Below are 26,971 nucleotides of genomic sequence, written 5' to 3'. Positions count from 1 at the left end.
TGATATCGATACTTACGTACATCCTTACGAATTACGCCATTCGTTTTTGAAGTTTGATCCTCCCCCTCTTTCCCCTGCCTATTACTCATCAATGTGTCAGTGATATTAGACGTGAATTTTGTTTTATTCCGTGCTAATTGCGTTTACGATGGGTTTCTAGTACCTTAACGTTAGCACACCTGCGTGTGCCTTCAACACACGTATCAAAATGCTGTAAGTACAAGTTATTTCCTATATTTAACCCCAATTAAAGTGACATACTATGATGCATTCCATCGGCGCGTGTGTGTAGTAGCTTTCACTGCTTGTTTGACTTCTTGTGGCGCGGGAATGAGCCCCTGCAAGTATCAAAGTTCCAGAGTCACTCGCCATACGAGTGATAGATGTTTAATTTTATCGTATCGATGGGGTCATCAAGCGTTGTTACATCTGCGTTTCGTTATTCTATCAACTTGTTCTGTTATATTCGATGGTACATCGGTTTTATCAGAATTTCAGTATTAATAATTCAATCTAATCTTAAGCAGGGCATCTGGAAAATAAATTTGAGGTTAGGCGCCTTTAGTCTTATTATTTTCCAGCAAACTGAGGGTTTTTGTGTTATTGTAAATAATGCATGTTATTTATTTGTTGTGTAGCATTACTAGTATTGTATTATCTTTACTACTATTGTAAGTTGTTTATAATAATAAGCCTTTTATTTCCGAAAATATGTACATTTTACATTTAACACTGAATTTAGGATTAACACTGATATAAACAAATACTTATTTCATTAATATAGTTAACACATGATCTAGGGGTGGGGTTTGGTTTGGTTCTAGTTACTGCAAAGAAATGTAAACCTTAAGGTGGTCATGTGTAATGTGTTTACTTTGTTGGAGGTATACTAATATTTGTATTGTGGAAGGAGCAAGCCTACAACCTGTAGCTTTATAGTATCTGCAACATCATTAATTTACTATCTTATCTTTAATCATGACTCATTGTTTAGAATAAAAACAAAACCATACGGTTTATTCAACTTTGTTCACTTTTAATTTCACCCAGGTGAATTGCTTTAGTCGACTCAATTCACCTGGAAAATAGAGTTGGGTGAAATGGTTCAAAGGTTCATCCAGTAGGTCATTTTATCGATTTTGCCCATACATTTTGACGTCGATAAAAGTTATCATGGCGCGCATCTTAGGCCTACTGGTGAACAAAAGTGGATAAACTAACCATATGTATATTATTGTCCCACATTGTAGGAAACGTGTGGATGAAGTTAATGTTGTAAGATTTTAACAAGAACTTGATGGATTACATTATTCTAGAAATAAACCTGCATAAGAAATAATGTCTGTCAGTTAAAATCCTAATATCATACACATTCTGTAGACTTTGTATTTTTTTTGCACAACCAGGAAGCTCTTGGCCTGTATCTGCATGACATGTATTTGCATCTGAAATTAATACTTGTTTTTTTTGACAAGTATTGTTTTTGATGGGATCTCATTTCTTTTTGTATTTTGTAGACAGCAGTTATGTATCTAGAAAACTGGACTGAAATTGAAAAATTTTACTCGACTTGGCGGTTGCACTACCGTGCCCCCAAATATTTTAGTTTTTCCTTGATTCATACACCAAACACTACTTATATTCCAAATTTGAAGCTTCTAGGTCTGCTAGAAGTGCCTTAGAATTTTGATGATCGGTGAGTCAGTCAGTCAGTCAGTCAGTGAGTGACAAAATTAAGAAACTTTGACCCGTTATAATTCTTAAACTACTGGTTCAAATTGAATGAAATTTGAAATATACCGTGTCTTTACAATGCCTGCATAGCTAATGAAAATTCAGCCTTCTAGTTTTATCCACAACGAAGATACAGGCGGTCGAAAATGGCCTGAATTGCTTCGAAAAAAGGATGGTACGGCCGTGCCGCTTTTTTGCTCGACTTGGTGGGGGCACTGCCGTGCCCCCAGATTTTGGCTGTAACCTGTTTTTTTACGTCTGAAATGAATAAATGCAATAAATAAGTAGCACCAACTTAGTAGGTATTTGTAACATACCAGACCACAATAAATTACTGCCATTTACTGCTACTGTTCATTATAAGCAGTTGTCCTTTGTAAATAAAAAATGAGTAGTCAATATTACTGAATCATAGCTAAGCATAAAATTTTACTGAAAGGAAATTCGCAGTTATCGAAATAGGCATACTCTATTCTTAGTTTGACCCTAAGGTTAACTGGAGGAGAATGCTGAATGGCATTTTTTTTATTAAGATCGCCTTATGTACTGTGATTTATGTGCATATAAATAAATAAATATGTACTTGAAAACTAACATTTAGTAACAATCATTAATTTTGAATTATAAATAAAAAAAATAGGGGATTAAAGTTGGTTTATAATGTAACATTTTAATACACAACTCGAACATTGTACTCTCATATTCACTAAGGGAAATCCCTGTGATAAATTTTCAATTTTCCGCAATGTATCGCTACGCTAGACTCGGCGGGAGATGTCGACATTCCGAGTCGTCTTGTCTGCCGTCTCTTTCGTCCACCTTGGAGTTGCAAGACGGGTCTCGAGGATTCGCGATGTTGCGAAATCGCGTCACAAGTGAGTCACACTTGTTTTGGGAGTATCTTTATTTATCCCATAATGAATGTGATGATTGAGTCACACATCCATGATATGGATCTCTATGAATTAAATAACTAGTTTCTTGATTTTCACCAAAGCCTTATGTTAATATAAAATATTTATTACTATATTATTTAAAAATAAATGCTTTAATACGTAATTCACCTATAGTAAATGTAAAGTATTTAACTACACGTGCCAGTACAACTATTTGTCACGGTTACAAAATATTTTGCAAGCTGGAGGTTATGTAATTGCAGCGTTGCTTTAGATTAGGTGACGACATCACCATCACAATACTACGTAGTGAAACCTGGTGAAACTATAATTACATTATTATTGCCTTAAGGTGGTGACATACGATATCTGCGCAAGTGCACAGATCGGGCGGTTCGTTTCTTAAGAACAAAGGATACCTTTATTTTGTGCCTTTTACATGTTCGCCGCGAGTGATTCGCATAATAATATACCTGCAGAGGAATGTAAAGCCTCAAGCGTAGTGTGAATGCCTCTTTAGTAATGAGACACGCATAGGTTGTTCATGCACTTGCGCTAGTGTGAACCCACCTTTATGAACTATTGTTTGTATTGTATGGAATTTAATGGGATGGGAATGATACGTCCACTTGTCGCATCGCATGATCTTTGATTGAGTCGCAAATTCAAAGACATTCATTAATTGATCGATTTATACAGGATGTTTAAATAGTTTCTAAGCCTACTCATCGTATAGTTGGTTACTTACTAACACTTCATTGGCGTGTCTAGGGTTCTTTACAGGGGGGTCCTGGCTCCTGATATGCCATGTCACGATAGTTCTCATACTCTGGCTGATGAGAATCTGAATTTTCTGAATAATCAAGCTATGAAACTGAAAAGTTATGTACTTAGATACGGCCACGCAGGTCATGTCAAGCATTTAAAAGTAATAGGGATATTTTTGCAATAAAAAGTATTACGGTCCCTGTACTATTGAAATGATTACATCTATAAAAATCCGCGGTACATTTTTATGTTGATTGTAATTCGAGCCGTTCAAATGATATCTGAGCAACTTCTACGACCTTTTTCAAAGGCCTTTATCATGCATTCCTAAATGAATACTGTATTCAATTTTTCATTACGATAAAAATCTATTTTTAAAGTTTGTTCTTCTGCATGACAGAGCAATTTAATGTTCTTCGACCTCTCAATTTATCGGAATGGATCAAGGACATGTCAAGACAAAAGAGTGAAGATGTCGAATTAAATAAATTGTTTCAACTGTCGCTCTAATTATACACACATACATGAATTAACGATACGTAGAATACTTGCGTTTATCACAATAATATGTATACTTATCCCCCGCGGGATTTGAACCTCTATTCAAGAGGTCTATCTCAACCAGGGATGTTTTGGATAACCGTAACCGTTCTGGCACCATTCTGATATACCCGCCTGTTTTACCTTTATCATAGGTACCGTCATAGTACATAAAGTAGCTAAGTATGCAGTTAGGTCGTGCAGCATCTTGCTATTTGAATTTTACCTTTTTAAAATTCTAATATCCGAAACCGAAATTATCCGAAGTAATTTACTAACCGTAACCGAAATCGGTATAATATTATTCTAATATCCGTAACCGTATCCATAACCGAAACTTCATATCCATAACATCCCTGATCTCAACTTCCATTGGGACATGTGAAATAATGTTCGTTCGTTTCAGCCAAATGACGTCCACTGATAGACAAAGGCCTCCCCCTAGGCTTTCCATAACTAATTATAATGTACATAAACATAATTTGTTTTAAATTCCAGTGCCACGATGGCGCCCTCACCGGACCTCTTCGTCCCACGACAACAACCATCATCATCTACTACGGACTCGGATCTCGTCAGGCTTGAACTTAACAACTTGGTAAGTGCACACTGGATTTACTGGTTTTTAAAGAAAACATTACTGGATGGAATGGATGGAAAATTGGAAAGCGAGGGATGATGACTAGAATGAGGGGGACTCTAAGGACTGTTCAGTCTAATCAGACCTGTGGGTAAGTGCATCTGGTGTCAAATCTGGTGTATAAATAAAGCGTCACACTATGGACTTACGGGTCCATATCAGAATCAGGTTCTACTATACTGAAGGTAGAAGAATGAAAATGTTCTCAAAATAGAGCGGAAGCTTTGTTTTGAATGAAAGAAGATATCTTTAAAATACAAGAAAATAAGTTAGATTTAATTTTACCTGTAAGTAATAAAAAAACAAATAGGTGGCCCCCGGTTCTTTAAAAAAAGACATTTAAGGATATCACGAAAATTATATGTTAATATTTAAATTTCTTCCATACAGTCTGGTTATTAAAGGTGACTAATCGTATGCAAATAGGTTAAGTAACGCGCAAAAATTATCTTGCATACTTTGTACTGGTCTTTCTTACTGGTCAAGTGGCGGAGAGAGAGCTAAGCTAATACTGCCGATTTCACTGATCTAAATACTTTTGATTAGCATTCAGTTTGTATACCTACTTAACAAATTGGTGAAATCTACGTTTACGGCTCTCATACCATCTCATTCAATGCTAATCGTATAATATGCTAGCTAATTCGGTAGTACGTTCGGTCGAGCCAAATTACTTCCAATGCTGGATCAAATCTTGGTTACTTCAATAAAACAACTATGTCGTTATTCACCCCGATTTATTACAGATTCTGTACTGTCAATACTTTGAGTAACATAAACGCAGTTATAACTTGCAAATTCCGGTTATAAACCAATGGTGGATGTTTCACGAGTCGAGGTCACACTAACTGCCCGAAAGTGAAAGTATGCAATCACACCTGTCTGTGCAACCATTCATTAATGTCTACAGACGTACTTACAAAGTATAATGCACTGACATGGTTTTACGATTCGATAAATGAATATGAACGAAATAGAACGATTTAAGGAGGAATTTTAAATTTAGAAATGAGAAAAATATTCAGGAGCTGCTGTACTTGTAAATACCTACAATCTCACTTAGCCTAGGCGCAGACCGATTTTTATTTGGCCGACAGTTGGGCCCGATTTTAATTTGTATGAAGAATCGTCCGATACCAAATCGGTGTAATGTGCGCACTTGCATACATCTCCGTACTGATTAACAGCCCGATCCAACTATCGGCCAACAAAAAGTTGGTGGTCTGCGCCTAGGCTTAATATAATTAAATCAACAATATGTAATGATGTCCTTTTACTGATTTTCGAAAGAAAGAAGTTACCAACAATGGTATGCCGCGAGTGGTGAATATTATACGATATGCATTTTATTTAAATTCTAAACACAAACATTAAAAAATATGTTTTAACGTTTCAGAGTGAAAACATCATCTCCAACAATGAGTGCGAGCCTATGGGATCAGTCGTTGGCTTCGGCCGACGGCCTTCTAACTAATGAAGAGTGCTCTATGCTGCTCGAGATCGACTTATTCGGAGAAGAAAATGGTGGGTTTAGTAATTTATTATATCACTTAACATACTGTTTACTAAAAATTAAAACAGAGGCTCATATCGAATTCAATAAGATTGAAGCCTTCTCTAGCCTATGGGATCAGTCGTTGGCTTCGGCCGACGGCCTTCTAACTCAGCGGTTCCCGAAAGGTGGTCCGCGGAACCCTGGGGTTCCGTGGAAAGGCCGCAATTGTTCCGTAAAAAATATTATCCCACGTTTCGTGACCGACGTTGTTCGCTCGCACCGACTTGTTTACGCACAAGGGAGGGGCAGGGCGTGCGGGCGGAGTAGTACGGGGGTTCCGCTAGGAAAAGTATAAGCAATTAGGGTTCCTTAGCAAAAAAAACTGGGAAACCCTGTTCTAACTAATGAAGACTGCTCTATGCTGCTCGAGATCGACTTATTCGGAGAAGAAAATGGTGGGTTTAGTGATTTATTACAACATTTAACATACGATTTACTAAAAATTAAAACAGAAGCTCATATTCAATAGGATTTAAGTCTTCTCTATAAAGCCAGTCAGACCATTTCAAAGGTACATTATGAACGCTAGCTGTAGTTACACAGCTCTGACGCTGCTTTGAGCTCCTTTTGTCACAGAATTCCTTATTTAAACATAAAAGATACTGATGCCTTAGAAAACAGAAGGTTTTTGGTAAAATTAGCGCCGGAGTGACAACCTGTATGCTTAGTGCGACTTTACATTGAACGTCGTCGTTAGCGAACGTGTCAAAAAGCTATGAAGATTTTAGTTCTTGAAAGTATCCGCTATAGACACAATCTGTCATACATTTTAATGTCATATTTATCCGCAGTCGCTAGTGACGATGTTTGATGTAAACTCGCACTAACTAAGCACACTGAGTAAACTCTAGATTATCCTCAGTATGTACTTCTTTGGACAATTTCACACAGCGCCATCTAGTCCCAAAGTAAGCAACTAATATTCTTATGTTAAAGGTGCTAGCTTAACGGATATACTACTTCCATTATACTTTTTAAATACATACTTAATATACATAGTAACACCCAGTCCCGTCACAGAAATTAAAATTCATCATTTCAGTTTCTGCCTGGCCGGGAATCGAACCCGGGACCTCTCGGCATAGTAGTCCGTTCTGAACCACTACACCAAACGGCATACTATGTTGATCTTTGTCAATTGGTTATATTATGCTGCCGGACTCCTAGAAAAACTATCTGTGATTGTGATATTCCCGAGAGCGCGCTTTTGCTCTGGCACCCATTCAGGCGTTGCACCGCAAGAGGCAATATTTGGTTTATCAAGACTAATTCGCGGGCTTGCTCTCAAGTTGTTGTCCATACAAATATTTTATATATTAAAAGGATTTCCTATGAAATCTTACACGATTTCCCGAGATGATTTAATCCTATTAAATGGAATACTCTACATCGTCCTTTACATTTGATACTATCAATTATTAAATAAAATATCTAGAAAGAGATAATAAACCTATTTGTCTGTCAATAAATATCACCTGTATTTACTTCAATTCATCGAGGCCCGTGTAATACAATAAAATGCCTACATCTAGGTATAAAAGATGCTGATGTACCCCAATGTAATCTAGTTTCCCAACAGGTAGGCCTTCGGATGATCATGGACAAAACGAAGCTTATGGTTGGGAGCTCGATTTTCGAGATTGTTGTCAAGTATGTCTAAGCGGGAAGAGCCTGGATGCGGGCAGCGCAGGACCGTGCATTGTGGAAAACCTTGGAGGAGGCCTTTGTCCAGCAGTGGACGTCATTTGGCTGAAACGAACGAACGAACGATGTCTACCTTGGACAAACGATTCAAATAGGTAGGTCAAATTTTGAGAAAGAGTTCAATCGTCGAATCCAACTCGGCTGGTCAGCGTTCAGGAAGCTACATATCATCTTTTCGTCCAAAATACCTCAATGCCTCAAGACGAAAGTCTATAATTAGTGTGTGTTACTAGTGATGACATATGGCTCCGAAACGTGGCCTCTCACTATAGGCCTCATAAAGAAGTACAAAGTTGTACAACGTGCTATGGAAAGGGCTATTATGCTCGGTGTTTCTTTACGAGATCGAATCAGAAATGAGGAGACTCGTAAACGAACTAAAGCCGCTGACATAGCCCGACGGATTAGCAAGATGAAGTGGCAATGGGCAGGCAGGTACGCAGAACTGACGGCCGATGGGGCTGCAAGGTTCTGGAGTGGAGGCCACATACCGGAAAACGCAGTGTGGGACGTCCACCCACAAGGTGGACCAACGACCTGATAAAGGTAGCAGGAAGGTGCTGGATGCAGGCCGCTACCAACCGTACGATGTGGAAGTCATTGGACGTTCTGTAGCTGAAATGATGATGATGAATGTACCCCAAGCATTGTCATGTTATACATAATATTATGGTATGCAACAACAGACGATCAGGGCCAGGCATTCTCTCTTATGTGAAGTGAAAGTCAAGGGTCTTGAGCAAAGAGGTCATTTGGTAATAAGTTTCGTCATGGACCATAAAAATGTAATTTTTAACACATCAAAACTTCAGCTGAATGATGAATGTACTGATGGTTAAACGAAGTTAATCATGGTCAACTAACGAACAAACATTCTTCGAAAACATCTTTACATAAGGCAGGCGTGGTGCAAGCTTAGCTCATACAACATAGCAAAGGATATTGTTTTGCAGTTCACAAGCACCACTCCTCGCTAATCTCATCTTTTTTTTTAAGGTTGTCACAGTACTCGCACATTTCAAATCACAGAATTGCTAACAGTGGACAGGAAAAAGAGTGTTTCATCGTAATATCGACACTCCCCATAAGTTGCTGTCTGCCTTGTCGGCAAAGGTCCGATGCGATGAGACGATGCATACCTGTGACGCTATGCAGCATGTCATGGGAGCATGGGAGTCTATAAATCTTTGCGACCACCAGATAACTATTGGTGCACTTCAATGTGCTCACTCGAAGCTACAATCATTTTTGGTCATAGGTACATGTGTTTTTTTTAAATTGATTTCGAATAGAGTTTATTATCGCTTCATTATGCTAGAACGCCCCCTACAATGCGTTTGCTAAATAGTAGTCGTGATATTAAAATTGCACCCAATTCTTGGGTGATGGCGCAGTTACTTATAATGCGCGAACATGATCGAATCAGATAGTGTAAACACGCAGTTCAGTTGGATAATTAATAATTGGGACAAGAATTCAGGTTAAAAATTAGTGAACCATAAACAAACATCAACGGATAACGAATTCTTTACTTTTTGTATTGGAATTTGCCAATCAAATTATTTTATATTGGTATGCAGCCACATGGTCATCATTTTCATTATCACTTGGGAATGTTGAGAATGGACTTTGATTTTAGTCTCGTGGAGTCGTTCTAAATTCCGTTTCATCGCCTTTGCGGTCTCTAATCTGAACTTTGAACCAAATTTTTAGTTAGCGATACGACTTTTATGTTTCCGCTTCTAGCAACTGCCATTTAAAAACTGTCTACATTTTTCATTTTGGCCTTTGTTACCTGTAAATTTCTTTATTTTGGATGGAAAGTTAATTTCAATGCTTTACACTTTAGACGTTCTAAATCCATATAAGTCTACATATTTATGTGAAGGTTTGTGTTTGGTTCAATATGATATATCCTATAGATGTTCTACAAATGCCACGTGGGCGGATGGAGGCAAAAACTAGATTACGAGTATGATAAGGCCCAACGTGTCCAATGTCGTAAAAGAACCAAATTGCGCCTCTCGTTGTCACGAGAGATAGGGCCCTCCCTATCTCGTTTTACTATCATGGTTCCGTGTCCATTCATTGTGACTAGTGTCAAATTAAGTCCACGTGGTCATTTACCGACGTGTCATTGCGTTATCGCATTGTCGTTTTTGCGGTATAAGTAGGCTAAGTATTCGTTAGTGCATGGTGGCAAACAGTGTTTTTCAATGGCCCAGATCGAGTAATGCCCGCTAGTTATATTATGCATGTAGTCAGTTATTTATTCTAGAGCGTAGGTATTGCAATGTCACTTAATAATAATATGTCACGCTTTGGTTATCGAATCGAAAGACCGTCGTGTCAATGTTTTACATTTAGTAATTACAGTCCTAATTAGCACTATTCTTCAACAGACCGATCCCCCACGAACTCACCTCATGCAGCGATAAACGATAGGTCAAGCATTACAGACGTAATTTATCCTATTAGTTTGCGTATATTTCCATCATATCAATGCCAGCTAGTTAAAGATTAAACAAATACTCTTAATTTTAGCAACCGATATCGAAATACATAATCGTACGATTTTCGGCGTAAGGTTATATAACAGTTAAAATTAAATGTGTTCTTGTTGCTATGTTAAGGCGTCATCAAGTAGGTAATGTAGGAATTGCACGCGGCTTGCGGATGCTTGGATGTATATGTAATGCATCACTTGATAATGAGTGTTACTTGATTTCATTTTAATTTGATCTTCAGATTCAGACATTTATTCTGGCATGTAAAACTAAGTAAAACACTTTAAAATTGCAATAACTTAAAGTAAATAAAATACTTTCAAAATAAAAAATACATGAAAAAGAGTATAGTTTTGTACTATAGTTTCAAATAAAACTGACAAAATTTGCTATAAAACCTTTTTTTAATTTAAATATCTAACTTCTATAATTTAGAAAAAAATATTTTTTTAAATGTTGTTCTTAGTTTTGCAAGCTAAGAACAACATTTGCTTACATGTTACATAGTTTGGTAGAAATTCAGTGCAGTACATGACCTTGCCCAGATATATTGCAAATATTTGGAGCGAAAATAATATTTCTTCTTGATAATTTAATATTCAAAACTATTTCTGCGCTTCAGGTCGTTACCACTATGCCTGGCCCTTTGAAAAATTATGTAATCTGGACTGCGTTGTGTTTTTAATAATTTAACCATAACAGTTTATCATTATTTAAAACCACCGCAATATGGACGACTAAAGCATGTCCTACTATCCTACTAATATTATAAATGCGAAAGTTTATATGGATGTCTGGATGTTAACATGTTTGTTACTCTTTCACGCAAAAACTACTGAAAGGATTTTGATTAAACTTTACAGTATTATTGTTTATAGCCCAGAATAACATATAGGCTATAATTTATGACGATTTACACGCGGGTGAAGCCGCGGTCAAAAGCTAGTTACCTATAAAGAACTTACCTCCTGTTTATCGATATAAGTATTACAAAAGAAAAGAAGATGTTTTTCAATTGGATATTTTGATTTTTACATTATCTTTTGAACTTATCTCAGCGGTCAAAAGAATGTTTTGTTTTAATCGTCTACTTTGTTGCCATGCCGAAAGCGTGGGTGTGTCTGCATCTTAGCACTCGTTCATTTCGTGACCAGCTATTAATTTAGATAATATTGATGACGTTAGTACACTTCTAAAAACATATTTGTTTTGAGTTGCTAACCCTTGTTCCATGTTTTCAATTGCATATCGCCGAGCTGACTGTTTTTCCACTATTTATCTTGTATCCAATGAAAATATGTTTTGACATTTAATTTTATAACATCTTGTTTATCATAACGTCGATATTATATCCCTATAATTAAGATGATTTAGGTAGATTAGAGTTTATAATTGCTATCGAAATAGGCTTGTTAAAATAAACATTTAAAACTATTTGAAAGAAAGAAAGAAAATTGTTTATTTAGTAAAAATTGAATTGTTTTTTTTAAACAAAAACCCAGAATATAACGTAGATTAAAGATTTTTGTGGAAGCCGCGGTAATATTCATTAGGGCAATAAATACGAAAAAAATTTTTAGAGTAGGTAGTATTTGGAGTGGAAAATCAGTAAGTAACTAATTACAATATTTTATGATTACCAATAATACCAATTATTGGTACCACACCAGGTTACATTTTTCATGGAAAATAAGGTTATATGACAATTAAATATGATCACGATGCCACAGTGTTTCACTTGATATGCCGATGCCCCTTCATAAAGCAGTTAAATATCTTTATATTATTTATCTGGAAGCATCGGCTTCACAAAACACAAGTAGGGTTCAGTGTATAATTGCAAAACATGTTTTTGTTATTGACTTACTCGTGCATTAATTACATAGACTAAATAAGCGTTTAATAATTTAATTATATAAAATAATAAATTTATAGCAAGACTAAACTATTTCAAAGCTAGTTATTTTGTTTATACCTACTTGACAAAGAACGATCAAAAATTGGGTCACCCAAATTTTGCACATCTCTGAAAAAAAAGGCAATGGTGACATAATATCCTTTTTTTTTTCATTTTAAAGGAATTGAAAGAGTGAGAATAAAAATAAATCTACCTTATGGCAGTCAACTGCTGGATGTAAATTTCGTCCAAATGCCCTGCATCAAAAACTTATGCGTTTTTTTATGTAAGCTGGGTATTTTTAATGGCGAAAAAAAAGTTATGGGTACAGTAACTAAATTAAGGAATAAGATTAATTATTTCGAACTCCGCTGGTCCTAAATAAGCCCAGACAAAACTAATCATTTAGAAAACACTTTGTGGGATTTATCACATAATAATGTTTTATTATCTAAAGACATGTTCAATGTGCATAATATTAAACGATTGAGAAATGTACCAGTAATTATTATGTATAATGTGTAATTATGATGCGGAACCCTAAGGACTGACACAAATAGAAACAATTATAATTTAAGATGTTTTTATACGAGTCACTTATTGTTGTCACATTATCATATAAGATTTAAAGCATCACGACATCTGGGCGTTGCTTTGACGTAATATCGTTCGACAGTTATCGTTCATATATATATTGACGTCTTCATTCTCTCCGATGTATTTTGTCCATTACTTATCTAAGCTCCTTACCTTGAAGCTTCTCTGATATACTCCGCGACTGCGCTAATTTATTTTAATAAATTGCCGTTTGAATCGCTCTTGTTACAGTCTTCAATTAAATATTTTAAATTATACTAATTTGTGCAAAATGTGTTGTTACAAGAATAGCGGAATAATGTGTGACCTATGTAGAGAGTTCCAGTTGTCGCTTCTGCAAAGTAAGAGAACAGTTCCATTAAAATACACCAGTAATTTTAACTCATGCCATAATAATTAATTTGTGTTCTTTTTGATGATGATCAAAGTACAATAGTCTTAAGATAACCTAAAACGATGATGGGAATGTTAAATTTGCACGCACTAAGTTAACCATTTGTCCGCAGATCTGTTTAAGACCTTCCCGAGCGCTGCACCGAAGATCGAAAGCGGCAAGTTCCTCCTGCAGGATGACTGCACCAACACCATGTACCCGCCGTCTCCGCCGGAGACCAAGCCCAGCCGCGCGGAGCTTGCCAACGATCTTCTGCAGCAGCTAGACAACCAATGCAAACAAGGTTGGTGTTCTTTCTTATACATATTAGGCCTAGGCGCAGACCACTTACTTTTAGTTGGCTGATAGTTGGGCCCGATTCTAATTTGTATGTAGAATCGGCCAATACCAAATCGGTGTAATGTGCGTACTTTCATACATGCCCATACTGATTAACAGTCCGACCCAACTATCGGCCAACTAAAATTCGGTGGTCTGCGCCTAGGCTAACCCTCAATCAGACAAGGAAGTTTAAAATTTTAATTGTTACCTTAAAAGTTAAGTTGGCTCTAAGTAATGGTGTTACTATTGCCTGCTCGAGGGTTAAACGCCAAAGATTCTTTTATGGTCTTACTTGTCACCAAGTATGTTCGTTCATGTTAGCTAGTCTTGCCTGCTTGAGGGTTAAACGGCAAAGATTCTTTTATTTTTCTTTATTCAGAAAACCACAGCTCTTTATATTTTTTATGGTCTTACTTGTCACAAGTAACCAAGTATGTTCATATTAACTAGTCTTACTTTGGCACACAAAGGCTTGGCTCGAAGAATATTGTTTTATACAGGGGCCACATCGTGTATTTGGTCGTTTCACTGAGTCAAGAGGATTTTCCAGGTCAAAATGCGATTAAAACAGCAATTCAATTGTTCCATTAATTATTCAGAAATGTAATTCAACAGAGTATAACTTAAAATATCTAGAAGGAAGGTGTTTTCTGAATCAGATAAGCGAACGGCGTCCAAGAGAGGCAGTTCTAAAACGAATAGTTTTTGTATTAATTGCGTATCCCCCCATTCATAAAAGAAGTCGCAAAATGACAATTATTTACTGATTAAGGGCTGATTTTTTAACCGAAGGATATCTCTTATCTCATGAATAAATTAACATTATAACATTATTTCCCATACAGAAACTGTCAGTACGGCAATTTTATTCTTCAGTTAAAAGTTATTCAATGATTGAAAAATCAGCGCTCAGGCTTTTATTTTATACGTAACGTAAGGTAGCTTAATCTAAAAAAATATCTATTATCAGTACACTACTGTACATAAGAACATCATCATAATTTGACCAGTACCTAAGATAGTAACGACAGATCCTTGTAGGTCCTTGTTACATTATTGTTAATTGTCAGCCATACTTAATTCCTTAATAACATCTTAACTTCTTTTTGTTTATGGATTACGAAAATTGTTATTATTACTAACGGTTTCTTTCAGTCACTGATAGATTTTTCAGAATGAGAGCAAAAGTTCCAAAGAATACACATTTGCAAACGCATAATTCATGCACCTTTTTTATGCACAAGTGTCATATTAACGGTAGCATATAAACGTGACATTTCAGTTGGTACTTTCTTTCTTTTTATGGGAGTGTAACATCACTTTAACCTCTCGTATGCCTAAGCAGTAAGCACTAATTGACACAATGACTTTCGCTTGGGTCTGGAATCTCGGCATACGACCAGTTAAGAAATATCCAAAAGCTTATCCTATCCTAGTTAGCTATCGCAATTACATTGGGTTGTAATTTGTATTGCCCTGTCTTTTCGGTAGTGCTTTACACTCATGTCAAGACACACCCCTTAACGTTAAATACTGATATGTTAGTCAATTTTCTCATAATGTTTTCTGTTTCTAATTAGTTATTTGAATTCCGATACACTAAAACTTATTAATTAATATTTCTAAGTTTGAGCAATACTACGTGGCGTAAATAAAACGTCATAGGAAACTCCCTAAAGCGAAATATTATATCGTCGTCGATGTTGCACAAGTTACAAAATTGATTGTCCACCATAATACACTCGGCATTAAATAAATCGCACCTCCCGCGACAAGGACTTATCAAAAGTATGTATCCCCATTTCCCACCAACATTGGTACCATTTGAAAGCCTAGTTTAAACTTCATTTCATTAAAGGAAAGGTTTTTACCCCAAAAATGTGTCTTTAGAAGGATCCAGTCACTTCTTCAAAAAATAGGTAGTTACGCTTGGGCCAAATTTTATGGCTATAAAACTGTTAAATTGGGATTAATTGCTATCCATCTGTTAAAAAGGACACGTAAGATCATTATTTGGTTTTATAACCACAAAAAATGGTCTACTTGGGCCCATAGGTGAGCCCCAAGTGAGGCCTTTTTTAAGTCACATTTATGGTACCTGTTAATTGTTTATAAAATAATTAAATATGTTTTTCTTTAAGTTTATTTATTGGGCTTTCAAATAACACCAATATTGTTGGGGCACCATGATTGTGTCAGAAGAAAATCTTTAAAGTTCGCGTCGCGGAATGTGCGATTTATTTGATGTTGAGTGTATTTATGCATCATCTAGCGCGCTGAAATAATTTTGTTCGCGGCAATATTGGTACTTTGGTACAAAGTAAGTATTTTAATTTCCACAACCATGCACAAAAACATACTCAAAATAATTAAAAAAGCCCTGATAAAAAACATTTATTTATTTTTACGAAGTCATCGTCATAATTTGACACCATATTATATCGCATTTACATCGCAAGGTCTGACACAAGTAGGTATTGGGTCAAACCACGGAGCAAAAACAAATTTTGCTCCGTGGGTCAAACTTGTAAGATTTGATTGCCCATCAAATAGAACTACACCGGGACCGGTGAAGCTAAATAAGAACTTGTAGGAAGAGTACTTGGCCTTTCATTTGAGGTCTCCTACACAGTGGTATAAATAGCCTCACACTATCATTTTTTTTATAATTACTCAGGTTGTTATTACTAAAATCCGTTGTTTTCATTAGTTAGACGAACGTGCCACACCTCTTGTAGCTGATATCATTATTGGGATGCGTGATCATGCTATTTTATCTGTAGCCAATTAAGAACAACAGTTTCGCAGATAGCGATTTTGGATTGTTATTTTTATTTAACCAAAATTAACGTAACCTTTATAATTAATTGTTAGCTTTTATCATAAGGGCCCTTACTTATCTAATATTATTGGAAAACTTGAATATATTAACTGTTTAAAAGCATTTGAGAAACAGACTGGATAACTTAGCTTAGTATGCATTTTGTAAATTCGATATACCTACCTAATATTAAACTTGCAAATCTGTTCATGTACACAAATATTTAATTTCACAAATAGTAGAACTAGAATCATCTTAACCCAGATACTCCTGAAACTTTTTAACCTTGTCAATTTTTATAAATTTTTAGTATGTTTCTAAATAGAGGTCAAGTATCCACAGAAAAATTTTAGAAAAATTCTTGGTCAACTGGAAAAGCCGGAAAATGGGTGGTGTTTTAACACCTGGTCGGAGAATGGACTACTACTACTACGTGAAAAAATTATACTATGATTTTGTTAGGTTTAAGAGTTAAAAACGAGTTGTAAGTTATACACATTTATTTAAAAAATACCAAAATCTTATTCAGAGGAGGTAGGAGGATGGTGGAGACATAAATCATAACCCAGGATACTTTAGTACGTGGCGCATTTTTTTACACCAAATTGATTTTTTCTTGCAAATTTTACATGTCAGTTGCATGTAGATAGTACTCGTAAGTACAGTAGTACGAGTATGTACTCGTCTACGGGTCTACCGGGTCTACGGAGCTTACATCCCTATGTATGTACATAGGGATGTAAGCTCCGTAGACCCTGGTTGTGGCGCCATTCTTCATAAATATTGTTTGGCACAAACTTTAACAGAAGGTACTTGCACTATATTGCATTGTTGTAATAATTGTGATTGCGGTAGGTACTTTCATGGCAGAAGAACTAGCTGCATTGGAGGCATCATTAGATTCATTTCGTCTTACTTTAAAAAATTCAGAAAGCGAGATGTTATCCTCTTTGTCTGCAGAAGACTTGTCGTACTGTACTTCTGCCTCGGCTCTAAGTTGAGAACCTGGTAATTCACGAAAAATAGCAATAGAAAACTTACACGCTATAAGTAACAATAGTTAGATAAACGGAAGCAGGCTAACCTGGAAGATTTTGTAAGGTAACGTGGTCTTCTTCACCAGAATCTTCATCTGTTGCTTCTGCATTAGCATTTTCTGGTGGTAAAATTGCTATGTAATTCGGTATCTGATCATTGTCGTCAATGTTTTCTAGTGTTTCCACTATTTCGTGAAGTCTCAGCGGTCTTTTATATCGTGGCCTAAACTTTTAATGAATATACAAGTTAGACGTCGATTATGCGACCAGGTGTTAAAACACCGATCGTAATTTTGTCATAAAAAGTCTCAAAAATGTAAAGCTTTTCAAAAACATAAGTTTATAGTTTTGTAGCTAACAGTAGTACCTAAAATAATAACTAGTATAATCTGAGGTATTACTAGCAAGTTTATGAAATATCTTAGGTTTTATATGACGTTTTTGCACAAAACTAAATAACAGAATTCAAAATAGTAAAATACTAACAAAATAAAGCAAATATGCGATATCGAACATACCCAATTACAGCTTGATTCGTAATGAAGAGAAAATACAAGGAACAGTAAATAAATTCTCGATATTTTTATAATTTATCTGAGGATATTCCGAACTACTTTTTAGCGGTGTTATAACACCTGGTAGGAGTAAGTGGGTTAATTACCTTCAAAACGGTAATGTATTTTTTTTGCAATGTGTGACTGCACTTTTGGCAATGAATGCTCGGCCATCACAAAAACTTGCAACTATTGACTGAGCATTCTATGGCTGGGCTTATTGTTTCAATGTATTTGCAATGTCGCCAACTGTATTGCAGCCACATATTACTGAAAAATATTGCCCGTTTAGTAGAAGCCCCTATAAACATGCACTTATTAAATCGGTAGAAGTCTATAGGAACAACGCATTGATTTCCGATTAAGGAAATCCTCTTAAATCCTCGTTTTTTAAAGGCTCAGATGGACCCAGCAAGTAAAATAAAGAGACGGTTTTTATACAGTAAAAAATATATTGTTGAACTCTACTGTTTTTAAATAAACCTTGACACAATCTTCTTTTTTCTAGTCATTATACATTAACACTTCTAGATAGTTGTATTATATGAATGGATTACACAAGGTAAACAATACTTCATTAAGTAACATCTGTTTAGTAAAATACCTATGAAAATTTATATTGGAAAACTTATCTTGTGAATCGGCCCAACTGAAAGTTTAAATGTTGCCAGGTCCCAGGACTTATTTTACCAACGTTTTCTAGAATTCTTTATCAACGATACGGGGCATCATTGTGAATGGTACAATATTTGAGTAAATCAGTTAAAAAGTAAAAGACTGCAAATATTCTCATGACAGTAATCAGATTTTCCATAAATACGAGTATCTTTAAATAATGTTTAGCAGTCAAAGCAAAGCATTGATCACGATTCGATAAAAATATCTATCGTTATAAAGTTTCCGTTTGCTGCAGGCGGAAGTTATCAGTATTGTGAAATGTAACTGAACTCTGAAGCATTACTTTTCCATCGGTTAGATTTTTATTGTTTAATGATAACTTGGCATAAATGCGTAAATTAGTAACGCAGATGCTACATTTTGCCTTGTCAGTATTTTATCATTGTAATTTTCCAGAGGTCGAGTGTCTTGACATTAATATTATGTACCTTTTAAAATATGATAAGCTAAAATATACATTCATCTTTTTATCTCGAAAGTTATAACACTTATTTATTGCCACAGTGTAATTATATAATTATATTAATGGAAGGTCGTTTCATTAAGGGTGGAGTGAATTAACAGTTTCAGGGGAGTTGCAAATTAAGAATTGTACGCTCCAAAAGTGAGGAATAATTGGTTTTGGTGTCAAAAGCAAAAACGCAAGATTTTTCCTCATCAAGTACAAACACAGTTTCGCTGTTTCAGACAGCTGAAACTTCAGCATTAAAATTTTCATGATAAGATTCGTCTTTTGGTACAATTTACATATTTTATATCCAGGAAGTTTAACTGAAGGGCCCATGACGAAAACTTAACATTAAATTGTAGAGTAAAAGATTGATTAATGAAATGCTTTTTTATATTTGGGGTATTTGATAACGATCTTACACGATTATTCAAAGAGACTCACATTTGGAAAGAAGTAGTAATGCACCAATTGAACTGTCAAGATCTGGAATTATAAGTTGTCTTTACGATGATCTTGATTTTTGAACGCCAAACAAATAATAATTATGCGTTTCAGAAAAAAATACTATTGTGTTATGGACATTTTAGTGGTTAGGTTTTGTTCATTGTAAACTAACTTAAAATGTAGCTGTAAAACTGTTTATCAAAGACAGCATATTAAAAAAAAGTTCAATGTTATTTATTCTAAACTTGAGAAGTATATGCTTGTAAGTTTGGCACTAAATTTAGTTGTGAGCTGTAATACAATACGCAATAAGGCTCGGAGTTGCATGATGAGAGAAAGAGAGCGCGCGTGTATTTGTTGTAGAGTGAGTTTTTTCGGGGAAAGTTTTACTTTCATTCAGAAATATTATAAAAAGGACTCGTCAGCGGCTATCAACATCTAAATTGAACACGATTATTAATTCAACGTTCACGAATAGTTGCAAATTGAAATAAGATTGGTGGCTAGTAAGGTTTACCTACAAAGTTACTGGTGTTGTAATTGCGTTAGCCCTTGCTTGATTAATAATGTACATATTTGTAGTTTTGTTGTTGTTGGGCGGCGAGCTTATTAAGTGGCGCGGGAAGGGGGCGCGGGCGGTGCGGCTGCGCGCGCGCACTATCGCTCAGTACCTTCGTGCGCCGCGTCGCGTTTGCAGGTGCCCGTCTGTACCTTACAACCCGTGACAATAAATTCGCTTCGAGGAGAATATTGCGGGCGTTCGCGCTCGTTCCGCAACCTATGTCTACCGCAATTGATGCACCCCCTGGATTCTGTTAGAATGAAGTGCCACTATCGCTGCATTTGGAACAAAGAGATTGTTTTCAACTCACAGAAACTTGTAAAGAGACGTTAGGCCTCCGGAGCCTGACTGGGACTATCAACGACGACCATAGCTCGCTTCATGAGGATTCCACTATTTAGGATACCACTGCCCGCATAGTTGTATTCAAGTTACATTAGATCTTTATCGTAGAAGTAAGGATATAAAGGACTATTTCGTGTGAATCTGTGATTGACTCCTAGAACCTGGCTTCGTGATGGCAATGACAGATTTTTATGTTGGTACGTATCGTTCTAGTCAATGATGACCAGTTGAGTACGAGGTTGGCGTTGTTTGTTTTGATTTATCGAAAGTCAGTCTGGCAGAAAAGTGCTCAAGGTCTGAATGCTCTGTTTCCTCTTTGGTATTTGTGTATTCAAAACTGCATGATGCTAAGAAATAAGTAGGTACTCAACGAAGCAGTATCTCTCAATTATACGATGTAAGCACTGGTATGCTCTCAATTGGGTAACAAAATTCATTGGTGATTGGAATTGGTTCGAATATTTACTGCGCAACAAACTTGTTTATGTTTGTCAAGTCCATTCCACGTTTCCGTTTATCGAAAACAATGTTGTAACATTAAGTAATGATCAATTATCAGATAGCCTAAAGGGGTTGTTTATTTTCCTCGCGTTATAGTCAATTATATGATGCTATTAACGAGTTTTTTTATTATTTCGACACTATTAGATTAGGTTTGTAAATGGCAGTTGTTTGTTAATGTATTTTGGTATTAGGTTTAATTGAATTGTTATCTTATTTATTTGCGTGCATGGAATTCACGTGGCTTGCTGCAGTAATGTGGAGCCGGAGTGCCACAAGCGTATAGCGACAAGCGGATTTGCCATTTGTTTTGGCGCTCTGGCATTTGCACAAACACAAGATGATTATGATTGGGCATTCACTTGACACTTGCGCCGCTACTGATAAACCAGTTAGTTCACAAGGCGGCCTCGCCTGCGCGGGCAATAATTAAGCGACTTATTGGTCACTTTTCCATTCCTACGTATTGATACAGATATGACCGACTGCCTTTCGAACGGACAGCTCGAAATGATATGAACCACGAGGTCTATGCGTGACCGAAAAAAACTTTGTTACCGGTTAACAGTCAATTAGCATAAAACCTACGTAGAAATAAATTGTAACGGCAAAATGTTGTTTTGCTATTCGCATAATAAATGCTGGTTATATTTTATATTATTCATCAACACCAGGAAATGTTATTGCTAACCTGGGACTCGTTTAGGTTTGCCCAATTTGGATTTTGTATAAAGTCATTGACATTAACGGTCTCTAGAATACTTTAATAACTTTTGAATGTCTTTGTTGATGAAGTAAGTTATTTATCTATCTGTAGCTATCGAGGGCGCGAGTGGCAGCGAACTTTGATTGTGCAAGTTTATCAGGGGTCAACGCATCAGCTCACTCTTTAGATAGCAATTTGAAGTCAACTAAGCTTCTGGTCAAAATATGTACTTATATTAATATTTTTACATACTTGTCACTACATATAATCCCAGACAGCAGCCCACCAATTAGTTCCAATTGGTTTCGAATGCGTCTGTCGATGAACTATATAAAGTTTGATACGACCGGCTGGAACTCCTACAAATTAATGATTGTTTGAATTGAGACAGTTGTGTGTTGAACCTGTTTTTAAATGATGTGATGCTCTAGATATGATTTGTAAAACAAAAGTATAAAGATCTTTTTAACGAAAATCATAAATTCGCTGAAAAAGGTCGACGGCATTAAAATACAGTATTTGCTAGAAACATCTATTAACCTGTAGATAAGAGCAATTAACTGAAAAGTAGCAGAGTTAAACAATGGTCTGCGCAAACGACACTCTGCGTGCAACATGAGATAATGTTTATTTAGTTCAGGGAGCCTGCCTTGTGACTTCGCCTTGCCCACGTCGCAAATAATGTTCGCTTACTGATTCAAACTTACAATAACAAGTTTAGTTGCATAATTTAATATACATATTAATGAATAGGAAAATCTCGAGCGACACATGGTTTATATTAATATCAAAAACAATTATGCGTTTTAATATTGTAGGAGGTCTTTGTTTGTTCTACTCGAACGTAGCTCGAAACTTATGCATTTATATGACATTATTTAAGTCGATTTACCTGCTCGGACAAAACCGTTCGTGCAAAACGCAGTGGCCTTTATGTAACCTTTAGCTGTCTATCTTATCGATAAATAGCGTAACAAAAAGCAATTGAAATCAGTTCAAGTTAAAGGAAAACACAATAACAGTTTTTTTTTCTTCCACAGAAAACATCTTTTCCAACTGGCTGGAGGAGAAGGTGGAACTGCCCATCTTCGAGAACATCAACCAGGTGCCGGAGCGCGTGGAGGCGCCGCCACTGCCGCTGGCGCCTGCACCGGTGCCGCTGACGTATGCCGCGCCGCAGCCGCCGCGCACCGAGGAGCTGCTGCGCGAGTTCGAGACCGTGTACGGCGCCGTCGAGCTCACGCACCTCACGCCGCCGCAGAGCCCGCCCGGGCCCGCCACGCAGCTGCTGCTCAGCTACGCGCAGCACGCGCAGTGCGCGCCGCTCGAGCCCTGGCCCGCGCCCTACGACCCCGAGCTGCAGGCCGTGGACGAGCTGGTGCGCAGCCGCGCCGCGCAGCTGCCCTCGCCCGCGCCCTGCGCCGACAGCGCCGGCGACTCGCCGCGCTCCTCGCCGCCCTCCTCGCCGCGCTCCTCCACCGACGAGGAGTGGGGCCCGGCGCGCCCCAAGCCCTACTCGCGCTCGCCCGACGACCGCCGCTCGCGCAAGAAGGAGCAGAACAAGAACGCGGCCACGCGCTACCGCCAGAAGAAGAAGGCGGAGATCGAGGTGCTGCTCGGCGAGGAGCAGGCGCTGCGCCAGCGCCACTCGGAGCTGGGCGACAAGTGCTCCGACCTGCAGCGCGAGATCCGCTACCTCAAGGGCCTCATGCGCGACCTCTTCAAAGCCAAGGGGCTCATAAAATAAACCCGAAACGGACGCCGCCTCCAGCGTAAGAATCAGTCGAAAAGGCGCATTGCGAAGCGCGATTTGTGAACCGTTCTAAAAGTTGTTAAGGAGTTCTTATATTTTTGATGATTTAATTGTTAAGTTTAAAATGTAATCCTGCTAATCTTGTTTGTATCTCGTAAGAGCAGATCGTTTTCTTCATCGAGCAGCATATTTCACTCGCATTATTTAGCCGAGGGATCGTAACACCTTAAAAAACATCAGGTGGCGCCATTTCATCATTCATTTTAGAGGATAGGTCGCATTTTATTGTTATGAAAATGTGAAATTTTATTTTTACTTTTAAAATTTATTTGTTATTTTATCCACGTTGAATGCAAATCAAATGTTTTATCATACATACCTATTTTAATCCAATTAATATTGTACCAATATTTTCTATATCTGGATATTCTATTTTCATACAATATATGAAATGCGACGGCGGAGTTTGTTGTTTTATTTTGCCATTCCTGTATAAAACACTATACTAGGTAATTTGTTTGAAGAGAATACTTGAATAATTTTCTTCTGCCCAATATAATTTAGATAGTGTGTATAGTTGTCGTTGGTCAGTTAACTAGTAATGTAGCATTATTGTAGGTACTACCAATCATCTGAAGAAATCCCGTCCAAAAAAGACAATAAATGCGATTATTAGGTGATAAGTAATAATCGCTATAAGATCCACTTTGTTGAAACCAAGTGCGTATAGCTCATCTCATGCATGAAATAAAACAAAAATTTCAAGGTAATGAAGCTTTAAAACAAAAAGCTTGCACTTAAAGTGGACCTTATAAGTTAGGGCAGTCGCACTGTTTCCGCAATTCTTGTGTGCATGAACGTGACCTTATAAATTCGAACAGGAAAAACACGGGCATGCGGTCCATTTGCACAAAACATACAGCCAGTATGCGCTACTAGGTGAAGTCCCTGTTTCTAGAAGGCAATTTACTCGTAGTACTACGCACAAAGTTATAAATGATAATATTGTAATGCTGCTGCCAACTTGTTTGTCACACACCCTGTATGTATGTACAACAGCAATAACTTGTATCTTGTATTGGTTATTAATTGGTATTTTATTTCCTTGATAGCGTTTGACGCAAGTGTTCTATTTTAGTTTACGCAGATAAGTAAAGGTCCAGCTAAATGGCTACTATCATGGAGTATACTCGATAATAAATTAACAGGAAAACCAGTTACCGCTCTTACGAAGTGTCTTAAGATTGCGTTAAAAATTTTGTTGCGAAAACCCGCAGCCACGACAGTTTACCTTTCCATTGTTCAAAACGTGGTTAAAAACAAGAATCTTTAACTTGATAACCTACCTAATTTTCTTTTAATTGTATAATAGTAGTTTAATCGATGTTTTCATCAACTTCATTTCATTAATCACGTTTTCTACATTACTTGTATTTTATAAACAATAGATACCTACATAATATTCCTGTATTGTAAGATTGTAACATAGCTGTAGGTATTTCAGCCAGTTGCAGTCGTGGGTTCGATTACAGGTCATAAAATCGGCGAAAGTGCTTTAAAAATTAAGTTAAAAAAGTCGTTTTATCTACAAAAATAAATTAAGATATAATCGATCTCAATAAATATCGGACCAATTGTAGTCTTTGTCTGTACGAGAGAGTTTGTTAAATAGGTACCTAGATTAATATTTATTCGAAACTGTTTCGTGCTTAAGTTCAAAATCACTATATTGGATTTTATTATACCTATGTAAGTAATGTACATTAAACGTAGTGTGTAAAATTTGTGTCCCCCTTTCAAAAAGTTATTAACTATTATAAAGTAAGTAGGCTATTTGAACTAATTTTGCTACAGCTACAACTTGCATAAGTAGGTATTAATATGATTATGATAATTATGTATTATGCGAAGTATTTTTTATAATAAGTATTCAGCAAATAGGTACTATTTCTGTTCCAAAGTGCCACTGGACATTTGGTTGACGTGACGAGTTATTATATTTGCGAAAGACATACTTGTGACCAAGGAACCGTCTCTTTACCCCACTTGAACTGAGAAAGGACCGCGGGGTGCTCCAAATCCATAAATAACTCTACAAATAAATGAAACGGATCCAGGTAGGTACATACAGATTGGTTTTCAAGACGATTTCTGCAAATATGGAATGGATAGAGTGTAAGTTCTACTTATATCTAGTATCATAGAGTTTTATCATATTCTTTCACTTTAGCATCATGCAATAGAAATAAGATTTAGGTAAGTACTAGCGATAAGAACGCCTAAATTGTGCTGTATCTATTTGTATTTTGTTTAATATGCCTACCTAAGCTATTTTTATATTTGTCTAATGCGGAGTTACTTAACTATTACAACACAACACAAGGGTACCTGGTACTCGTAAGATCTTTCTTTATTTGTAACTTTTCATTGTGTGCTCTATATTTTGGTCATCATTGTGTCATAAATAATTTTATCTGTAAATCCATGTCTAGATCACAAGTTTTGAAAATAATAGCGCGCAGTCAATCGGTGTTTGTTGGTGTATTTCCCAGATGCGTTGAGACCAGAAGGCCCGAGGCCATTGGATCTACGAGCCCCCCGAGGCGGCCCGGAGGCAGCCCCCGCCATCCTTTCTAACAAATTGTTTTATATTCCACATACGAAACTATTTGGGTTCAAAGAACCTTCTGCTTTATTTGCCCACTTTTACGGCGATTCGACGTGTTCTTACTTTTTTATGATAATTCCCCAAAAAACGTAAAACCACGTCTACTACAAAGGATAACACATGCTTGTTATTATTATTGTCACAAAATGTTATTAGCATTCATCTCTAAATACAGCTTGGCAACAATTTTAGTTTTTGCTTTATCTCAGTTTGATGTTAAAGTAAACGTTGACGTATTAAACAAGCAAACTAAAGATAGAGACATTTTAGATTAGAATACATTTATATTTAGTTAAGTAGGTATCTAATTATAACTGTACGTGGAATTTTACAAAAATGATTACACAACGCTATTAAGTAGTTAAATAGAAATCAATGTTTGCCTTCAATGCAATAACGGTGTTGGGTAGTCAATAAACGATTTATCTTGCTGGGTAAATCACTAAGGGGAAAATAATTACACACCGCTACCGCCGATACAGTAATGTTACCGGTCGGTTGATAATTACGTTTTCAATCTACATTTCTGAATCAATATAGGTACAGTTTTTACAATAAAGTTAGCATGATTTTTACTATAGGTAACATAACTCACTACGAGTATTTGTGTAAGTACTTAAGTACCTACTTTAATATTGACTGTGATAACATCCATTACAACATGTTTTTTATGTGTTTGTTTACCAATTAACATGATAATTATCGTGTATTAGTATGCGTTGCGTCAAAGTAAGTGTATTTTAAATTAAACATTGTAACTGTCTTAAGATTTAGTGATTTTGATATTATAAGTTTTCAGAAAGTAGATGATACTCGTTCGTAGCAGCGTGAACTAGTGTGGTCACCGACGAAGTCCGCCGCGCGTGCAGAGAGCCTAATTGCGCGGATTAGAGAAGCG

General features: G+C 36.6%; 1 protein-coding gene across 2 annotated transcripts; it reads left to right on the top strand.

The window, feature by feature from the left end:
• The first annotated feature begins 56 nt into the window (after positions 1-56).
• Positions 57-23,869, top strand: LOC135077499 (activating transcription factor of chaperone). Of its 2 annotated transcripts, XM_063972052.1 has the most exons (5): positions 57-213; positions 4,437-4,536; positions 5,975-6,102; positions 13,345-13,515; positions 22,693-23,869. In XM_063972052.1, exons 3-5 carry the CDS (start codon positions 5,997-5,999, stop codon positions 23,397-23,399), a joined length of 984 nt encoding a protein of 327 aa, XP_063828122.1. In that variant the 5' UTR covers positions 57-213; positions 4,437-4,536; positions 5,975-5,996; the 3' UTR covers positions 23,400-23,869. The 2 variants fall into 2 exon arrangements, with proteins under 2 accessions (XP_063828122.1, XP_063828123.1); XM_063972053.1 differs by lacking the exons at positions 57-213; positions 4,437-4,536; positions 5,975-6,102 and adding an exon at positions 6,472-6,528.
• Positions 23,870-26,971: the final 3,102 nt, after the last annotated feature.

Source organism: Ostrinia nubilalis, chromosome 13 (assembly GCF_963855985.1).
Source record: "Ostrinia nubilalis chromosome 13, ilOstNubi1.1, whole genome shotgun sequence".
Classification (NCBI taxonomy): domain Eukaryota; kingdom Metazoa; phylum Arthropoda; class Insecta; order Lepidoptera; family Crambidae; genus Ostrinia; species Ostrinia nubilalis.
The sequence above is the reverse complement of the archived record's forward strand: the minus strand, read 5'-3'. Positions and strand labels throughout refer to the sequence as shown.